A 9510-nucleotide genomic window follows, 5' to 3' on the forward strand; every position below is an offset into this window, starting at 1 on the left:
CCCGGGAAGCATACAGTGCAAGCAGCCGATTAAGCGCTCAAACACTAACAAACTGACAAGATCTTTCGCTGTCTATAGCCAGGTACCCATTCCCACCTGGGTGAAGTGAGGAAAATTAGTGTAAAGTGCCTTTCCCAAGGACACAACGTTGGGTCCCTGACGGGATTCGAACCCACGACCTTACGGTTGCGAGTCCGAAAGCCTAACCACTAGGCCACCGACGCCCTCGTCCTGCGGGGGCCAGGTTTATGTCGCCAATATAAGCCTATTTCGGCACCTCGCCTTCGTTCTGGTCCTGAGTCGGTGTAGCCCCTGGCTCAGCGCACGCGCACCGCGCATCATCTTACGGGTAATTCGGGTCCCTAGTCGGACCCCCATTCACGCAGGTCAAGTGTGTGTGCGTCAGTCTGCTTGAGTTTGTGTGCATTTCTGGCCTTCTTCTAGAACCACCTGCGTTGGTTCGTAATCGAGGCATACGTCTCATTCAAAACGCGCCAAGTTGGTAGCTCTAGATGTCCGTCCAATGAAGTTGTAGAAGAAATTGATTCACTTAGACATGAGGAGCTCGAAAGGATAGTCAGGAAACAAGACTTCCATTTTTCTATACAAAACCTTTCAACTGAGCTTGATTTTGTAATTTTTTGCTGAGAGCATACTTTGTACTGCACTACGTCCGAAATTCTTCCTCAAACTGAGGATACAATTTTAAAATTCGTCCCACTTCGAAGGGATGGGGATTCGCATCAGCTATTCTTATTGAGAGAGTGAGAGAAGGAAGACCGGCATGGCCAAAGGGCAGAGATATGTACACCCTCTGGCATGACCCAGCTGTTCACTGATTGGTTCGAAGGGAAAAAAAACAAGTCGTGAAAATGCGCGTAAATATTTGTTTCTCGACATGATACTGGCTGCCATTATTAAACGAAGTGACTATTTCTCGCCAAGAACGAGGAAGAAGAAGAAGACTATTTCTCAGAACACTTGGGCTTGGGAAAATAAACTTGACCTCTAGATTCTTATTTCTCCGAACGATTTCCATTCTGGAGATTTTTTGGTTACTTCCGACATATAGGCGTCAACTTTCATTCTGCGAGGACTGGGAAGAAGCATTTTTTTGCATCGAATTTAATTTCTAGAGCTAGAGATTTTTTAAGTGTCTGAATATTCAGATATTTCAATTGTGGTTGGGGCGACGTTCCCGGACTATACTTTCATTTGAAAATGCCTTCAAAAGGTACTGCGAGAAAACAAGACTGCTCGACTTTGGTAGTAACCTATTTTGCATCAGTTACCCCTAATAAAGCAAAAACTAAAATCCTTCATGTAAACAACTCTCCCCCCGTTCATACCTTACACACACACGCGCGCGCGCGCGGGCCACTCCATTCGCAAATAACCAACAAATCTCGAGAACGGAATCAGTTCGGAAAAATGAAATAGAGTTCAGGTTTATGTTCCTGAGCGTTCGGAAAAATAGAGCCAGACATTATTAAATTGTATTCACTTGAATAAATATTATAGGTGTCCAACAATGATTTTTTTACTAAGTGACTATTTCTCCGAACGCTCGGGAAAATAAAGTTGACCTCTATTTCTCTGAACGGTTTCCGTTCTCTAGATTTTTTGGTTATTTTCGAAATTTCGGCGTCATCTTTCATTCTGCGAGGACTAGGAAGAAACATTTTTTACTTTTGATTTCAATTTCTAGAGCTACAGATTTTAAAGTCTGAATATTCAGATACGTCAATTGGGGTTGGGGCAACATTCCCGGACTATACTTCATATTGAAAATGCCTTCAAAAGGTACTGGAGGAAACAGGATCGCTCGACTTGGGCAATAACCTTTTATTTTGCATTTAGTCATCCCTAAAGCAAAAACTAAAACCCTTCCCGTAAACAAAAGAAAAATCCCCCCCCCCCCCCCCCCCTGTTCACACCTTATACACGCGCGCACACACACACACGCACACAACCACAGCCATGGACCACTCCATTCACAAATAACCAGCAAGTCTCGAGAACGTAAACCGTTCGTGGAAATAGAGTTCAAGTTTATATTCCCGAGCGTTCGGAGAAATAGAGCCGGCCTTCTTTAAAACCATATGATAGACCTGAGTGTGTATCTAACCAATTACTTACACTATGCAGTTTCAGTGAGTGTGCTCTCCTCTGTCCTTTGCTTGCTGCTGTGATGTAAATCTAGCAGTCAACTCGACCAAGGGAAGGGATACAAACAACAGTGTATAGTATTACAAAGATACTGATGAGAAGAGTGCAGAGCTCAAAGGCTGTCATGTTTCTAATTCTAGCAAGTTTAGATCTACCCAGCTCTCAAAACATAGCTCTGAATATTTCAGCATGACCTTATGCTCTAGTGATTAAGGTAGAGGATTAAGTTTGCTTGTTAGTCTCTGTATAATTGGTGTTAGTCTCTATAAAATCATGCCTGGATGTGTGTAGCCTACACTTTACACAGTACTTGACTGACTTAACTTGAATGCAAATTCTTTTAAGACTGGCGTTCATATTCAGAGCTGGTAGTAACGGAGTACAAGTACTCCGGTACTTGTACTTACGTTACAATTTTCGGTACTTTTACTGTACTCCGGTACATTTTTTAAACCAGTACTTTTACTGTACTCCGATACTTTTTATAAAAGTACTTTTGAGTATTTTTAAAGTACATTTTGAGTACTTTGGTAGCTTAATGAAAGGGTAAGTGCAGGCATTTCTGATCATAATTTACGGAACAAAAACCCGATCAACCGCCAAGAGTTAAAAGTTGAGATCAAAGAAGGGCCCGTCGCCTCAAAGATCTGCCACTATCGTGAATGTGATCACAAGCGTTGTAAAACTCCTTGAAACGGTACAGTGTTTGCTCCAGACGGGTCACACCAAGGTGTGAACTGACCGATGCGTTTCTTTTCCCCAAATATCGCACTCGCATCTGACCTCACCACCTAAACTTACATCACTCCCTGGGTGGGTAGGGCCTACAAGTTCCCTCCAGGCGGGATCACATCAAACTATGAACTCTTCCCTGACCATTGAAAGCAGTTTTTCTCTATTTCCGAATTTGTGAGACAACCTGAATTTTAATTGGTGTGGTCACAACGTAATGGTGCGTAACGACAAAGGAGGTTGGGGGGGGGGGGGGGACTCAATCAGAGATGGAAAGCTAAAATTGTTGGACAGGTAAAGGGGAGGGGCAACTGGATAAACGTAGATAAAGATCTCAAGACTCACGATAATGAGTGTGTATATAATAATATTATTTATGGCATGCCTCATGCCACTGTGATTGGTCATCAAGGTTGACCACTCTTTGCTTGCCATATGTCATAAATCCACCCAGGGGTCACGTCAGTTCATGGGTCACTGTAGATTCTTCCTTGGCTTCGTTGGCTAAGATCCCATATTTTCCTTGCTTCCGAGCACTGGGATCTTAGGTGGAGATCTACTGCAGTAGAGAAACTTTGGTTACACTACACTTACTAGACTCTAGGAAACTATTGTATTTTGGTTTGCCGTTGGCGCCGTGGACTACACAGTGTGACCAAAATCTGTCAGACCACTATAATCAATTGAAGCTGAAACTGTGTTCTCAATGTGTATCTAACAATTTTTAGGCTTCCTAAATTTCTCTTTTAAACTTTTATTTGGCGGTTTTTGCTTAAGGCTACATTGATTCCTTGAGGATTTGTTAATGAAGAATTCAATGCACTTTTCCATTTCTATGCGGGCCATTTTCATCAATTTTATGTTTTCTTAAGAGCAACTTTGTATCTACATTTTTCAATTTGGATACTCTTTCTGTAGAACTATCCGACCTCTAGGACTGACTTACATAATTTGATCACATTGTCTTGCTCAAACAAGTTCTATTCGTAATATCACTTACCCACTAGTTGCGTCTGTTCGTTTGGGTTGTTTTTTGTTCAACTTCAAGGACCATTTCCACCGTTCAGTGCGTACATTGTATATTCAAATCCTTTGTATACTGTTTACATTTTTAGTAATAAATAGCCTAATTTGTCAAATATACTGGATAAGTTATAAAATATGATGTTTTGCATAAGCGCTGAAGTGTTTTAGCATATTAGCAGAAAGAACTCAAAATGTACTCATAAGTACTTTTTTTAAAAGTACTTGTACTCAAGTACATTTTATAGGAAAGTACTTTTACTGTACTTAAGTACATTTTTTAGATTGTACTTAAATTTGTACTTAAGTACTTTTTAAAAAGTACTTTAACAGCTCTGTTCATATTAAATGCTGCAATATTTATTGTTTTCCCATTTCCTCTTTTCATTGCAGGACAAGTAATCAAAGGTTGGGATGTGGGTGTGGCTTCTATGAGGAAAGGTGAACTTGCAAGGCTGACCTGCAAAGCAGACTTTGCTTATGGAGCCGCTGGCTCCCCTCCCAAGATCCCCCCAAATGCGACACTGGTGTTTGAAGTAGAACTCTTCTCATGGCAAGGTAAGAGCAGTAGCTTTGAAATGGCAGTTTCTGTTTGTTATTTAGTAGTCTCCTAAACACACGTCATACAAAAGCACTTTCTGCTCAAACAATGCTTTCGTCATCTGGAGGGTTTTTTTACTATGTAATTTTGATGTACAAACGCACAGTGACTCCCTCTGAGCGCACGCTCCAATCCACGAAATACGCCAACATGTAAAGCTTGACAAAGGGAAATTTTCACTAAATCTGCTCAGCTTGCAGAAAGACAGCGACTAGAAAACCGGATGTTTGGTGAGGCTGCCCCTCACGCCCATGTTCTGAGAAGAGAACCAGACTATTGTAAAAACTGCACTCCACTGGACACCCAAAGAACATAGCAAGAGGGGCAGACCCGAGGTGACCTGGAGACGCACAGTAGAGTCTGAAATGAAGTCCTGGACCCATTCGTGGGGGACGTTGACCAAGATGGCCCAAAACAGACTGCTGGAGATCCTTTGTTGCTGCCCTAAACGCCAGATGGCATAATGGGTAGTAAGTAAGTCAGCCCCTCACGCCGAACAAAGCGAGTGAATGGGCAGCGTTTTCACACTCACACACTCAATTTTCCACAGACAAAAAGGTCAACGACTGGTCGGGGAAATGTTTGGGGGTTGGGGGACTGAAATGTTTATTGATTGGTCACTGGAAATGCATCTTTGAGAGGTTTCTGACTGGTGTTTGGGTGACTGCATGTAATGTTTAGTTTGACCCAGGCTCTAATGCGCAGCACACGTGAATGCTGTAAAACACTAGATAGGCTTCTGTAGGATTAAAGATTCGTCATGTAAGCCTAATCAGCTGCGCTCGAAGAACTTATTTACGGCTGGGGGTTGTTGCTTGGAAAGCTAGGTGGCTGGGCCGTCTTCTCGGTGACTATCACCAACAGTTTCTTCTTAGGCTATATTTTGTTCCCGACATTTTACGGTGCTTTTCATTACGCTGAGTCTTTCTCCCCCACCCACCCATTCAATGCCTTTTTATTCTTAACTGCAGCCGGGGAATGCTTCACAAAACAGTCACGTGTCGTCACATTATCGGCTGAAAAAGACCCCCACCTCAAAGGGAGGTCACTAGAATATCAAGAAAATGAGATGACTGCGTCCCTTCCTCCCTTTGCAAAGATTCATGTAAACGCACGCTCTGTATAAACTCATGCTAAGGAGCTCTCCTGAGCACCGTGCGTTTAGGCGGAGACTACTTGCTGTATATATATATATATTTACACCTGGTCGCAAGAAATTGAGTTTTATACTCTATCATGTCTTACTCTGCTGTAAAGGTTTTGTTACCAATTAAGATCCCGCTGTTTTAATTAAGAAAACAATTTTTACTATGTATAAAAGTCACCCATAAGGTCCCGCTCTAATTCACTCTGTAGGTCTACATTCAGCTAAGATCCCGCTTTTCAGATCATAATTTGCGGAACAAAACCCCGGGCGGGCACAGCCGATCAACCAAGAGTGAAAAGTTGAGATCAATGAACTGTCTGTCGCGTCAAAGATCAGCCACTCTCGTGAATGTGATCACATATACGTTGTAAAACTCGATGATACGATACAATGTTTGCCCCACACGGGATCACACCGGGGTGTGAACTGACCGACACATTTATTTTCCTCATGCATCGCTCTCACGCCTGAGCTCTCCCCCTAAACTTACATCACTCGCTGGGTGGGTAGGGCCTACGCGTTCGCTCCAGGCGGGATCTCATCGAACTGTGAACTCTTCCCTGACCATTGCAGCAGTTGTCTCTAGTCCCGAACTTGCGAGACAGACTGAATTTTAATTTGTGTGTTCGCAACGTAATGGTGTGTAACGACAAAGGTGGTTGGGGTGGGGGGAGCTGGGTCAGAGATGGATAGCTATAAATTTTCAACAGGTAAAGGGGAGGGGCAACTGGATAAGCGTAGATCTTGAGACTCATGATAGGATAATAAGTGAAAATGGTACGCTTCATGCACTGTGATAGGTCATCAAGGTTAACCACTCTTTGCTCCCCATATGCCATAAACCCACCAAGGGGTCATGTCAGTTCATTTTAGAGTGGAGGGAGACAATTTTACCGATTGTGAGCCTTAACATGGGTCACCATAGATTCTTCCCTGGGTTCGTCGGTTAAGATCCCGGTTCGCCTAAGATCCTGCATTTCCTTGCTCCCGAGCACCAGGATCTTAGGCGCAGACTACTGTATTATATATTTCTGTCTCAATCGGTCAATATCAATTGTGAGACGCAGTGTCCTATTATCTGTCCTCGTAGGATCGTGCATCCGCGTTGTTTTGCGTAATTCTGCAAAATTTGCATAATCTTGGATTCCCCACGTTTTTTCACGTTTTTTTTTTTTTTCACAAAACAATTAACGCCTCACCATGTGACTAAAGGGAAGTAGTCACCGTAATAAGTCTCATTTAAGTGAAAAATTGGTTATTTCCCTTGTTAGAAGATCTTGGTTATGGGTTGGGATTTTCAATTTTGTTCCTTGAGTCTTGAGCATGTTCAATTTTTCAATCCATCAAAAGTTGTCTTGTTCTCTTGTCTGCAGATGTTTCCTGTTTGACAGGTGTCCCTAATTTTAGTAATGTGTCAGCACCAGAGGTCCAGATGTCCTTTTTGTCTGCATTTTTCTTTCCTCTATAGATCTAGATCTATTGCTGAAAGTTACAGAGATTATATTTTTTGGTTGTTTTTTTCTGACTGAATGTGTATTGTTTTCTTTCCAAATACACAACAAATTATTGATACTGATATGTTCTGTTTTCAATTTTTCTGTACATAAAACATGAACATTCTTGTTAAAAAAGTTCAAAACATGTCACGAATGGTGTTACAGTAACTTGCATAATTTTTGCATAATTTTGCTTTTTTTTGGTGCATAATTTGGCCTTCTAAATTTGCATAATTCTATGAGGACAGTATTATCAGCTACGAGGCTCAAAAGGCAAAAAAGTGACTATCCATGAAATTTTTGTTTTTTGGATATATTGTAAGTTTGATGTCTTCTGCTTCATTTAATATAAAAATGAACTTCTATAATAATCGACTATAATAATTTTATTTTGATTTATTTTGGAGTTATGTGTGGTTTGTTGTGAGTTTCTGGGTGACGAGATAAAGGAATTTGGACCTTGCTAGTGTGTAGGTGTGAGATTATTTTTTTAACCTTTACCTCGTGGCCACCTTTGCTTATAAACCAAAGATTCTTAACTAGTGGAGAGTCTTTGTTCCAACGTTATTCGTTCACATCTATTTTAAGATTTTGACCCCTTTTCGAGCATGAATGGTCTGAAATGTAAACAGCTCTGATTGGTAAAACGGAGTAAAAACGGTAACTTCTAGCTCAAATCAAGCTTGTTTATGTAAACAGCAGACTGTATGGGCGTGCCCTGCTAGCTGTTATCGTCTGTTGATCTTTGAGTTTTACCCTTGGATTGACTTTAAAAATTCGTTTTTATTGTGTTTTAGAGTTTTAAAAGATTACAGTGGAAACCTGATATAACAGGGATGGTGGGAGTTGAGAAAAAGTCCCGTTATATCCGATCAGAAATGCTGTGGACTAATCCAGCTGTACTTATTCATGGGTAGTTTCCCTTGCCACAAGTACCCACGAACAGGGGTTTTGGCACCAATTTTCTCCTTGCCTCCTTAAACCACATCAGAAGAGCTTGGTCCACAACATCTGCATCGGGTAGTCTCATCTTCTTTCAATCCAGAGCAAACTTTCCTTTGGAGTATGCTGTCACTATCTTCTCTCTGTCCTTGGTAATGGTGTGAATCGACCCTTGTGGAATGTCGAACTGACGACAAATCTCTGCCTGTGGAGCTTGCTTTTTGTCAACAGCGTGGATTATTTCATATATTTTGTCAATTGAAAGGCATTTTCTCTTTATGCCTGACATCATTGGTGGCCATACATGTAATGAAAGAAGTAGGCTTAGATCTAGGCCGACCGAATGTCCACAGAGTTCGTTAAGCCTAGATCTACTCATGTACTGTTAGTTAACTGTGGCTGTGATATCAGAATATGAATGAAATCCATTGTGATCATCTTTTACAAGTGATTATCCTGGACAGGTGGCCATTAGAGCAGGTTAATTAGTTAGCTTGAACAACTTTTTAAAAAACTGTTACTGAAGATCTTTTTTACTGTCGTTAAAATTTGTTATGAAAATGTTTGACACCAGAGAGAATTGTTTCCCAAAATTTTCTTTGACCCTTAAAACCCTATACCGCTGGTAACCACTGACGTCGTATTTTCCTATACCACTGGTAACCGCTGGTCAACTTTATCGTTTAATTCCCGGTGCTAGAAACAGGGGATATAAAACTCCAGATGACTCTGTCGCGAGCAGAAAGTACAGATAATGTCATGAGAGCAGTTCTATACCGAAAGTTGGGAAATTTTGCGAGTTTCTAAGAAAAATTAGTTATTTTTCACTGCCGCAAAATGTTTGACATTTTGAATAATGAACCAGACCCCAATAATGATCTCCCAGTCAGATATATCAATAAATATGACCATTGAAGACGATTGCAATGTTCCGCATAATATCAATGATGATTTTGACGATAGTGGAAGTGGCAGGGGATCACCACCAGAGCTACCAGAGGCTAGATCTACGGCTGGGTCTAATGATGCTTTGACTGAAGTGGAGTCAAGGATCACACACAAGTTTAACCTTTTGTCCAGACTGCATTCATATATAAATAACATTTTCAAACTTCAGTAAAATCTAACAACAGTTAAAGACACAGTAAATAAAACAATGAACCAACCTAATTTTTTCTAGTATCTCAATTTTAATTCAGGATTCTAGGGAGGTATGAAAGAAAAGAATTCAGGGTTTTAAGGGTTAATGCTGTTTTTGTTGGTGATTTTTTTGTTTTTCCTTAGGAGAGGATGTCTCCCCTGGAAAAGATGGTGGCATCATCAGATCAACCCTCGCAGAAGGCTCAGGTTTCCAGAGTCCTAATGACTACGCATCTGTCACAGGTGAGTTTGGGCACAGA

At 41.2% G+C, this 9510-nt stretch overlaps 1 protein-coding gene across 2 annotated transcripts in view; it reads left to right on the top strand.

The window, feature by feature from the left end:
* Positions 1–9510, top strand: part of LOC101845379 (peptidyl-prolyl cis-trans isomerase FKBP4) — a 25197-nt gene that overhangs the window by 6809 nt on the left and 8878 nt on the right. For both annotated transcript variants that reach the window (XM_005091009.3, XM_005091010.3), the window contains exons 2-3: positions 4318–4482; positions 9395–9493. In XM_005091009.3, coding sequence (XP_005091066.1) covers positions 4318–4482; positions 9395–9493 — 264 coding nt within the window. The remainder of the gene's footprint in view (positions 1–4317; positions 4483–9394; positions 9494–9510) is intronic.

This window comes from Aplysia californica, unplaced genomic scaffold, assembly GCF_000002075.1.
Source record: "Aplysia californica isolate F4 #8 unplaced genomic scaffold, AplCal3.0 scaffold00025, whole genome shotgun sequence".
Classification (NCBI taxonomy): domain Eukaryota; kingdom Metazoa; phylum Mollusca; class Gastropoda; order Aplysiida; family Aplysiidae; genus Aplysia; species Aplysia californica.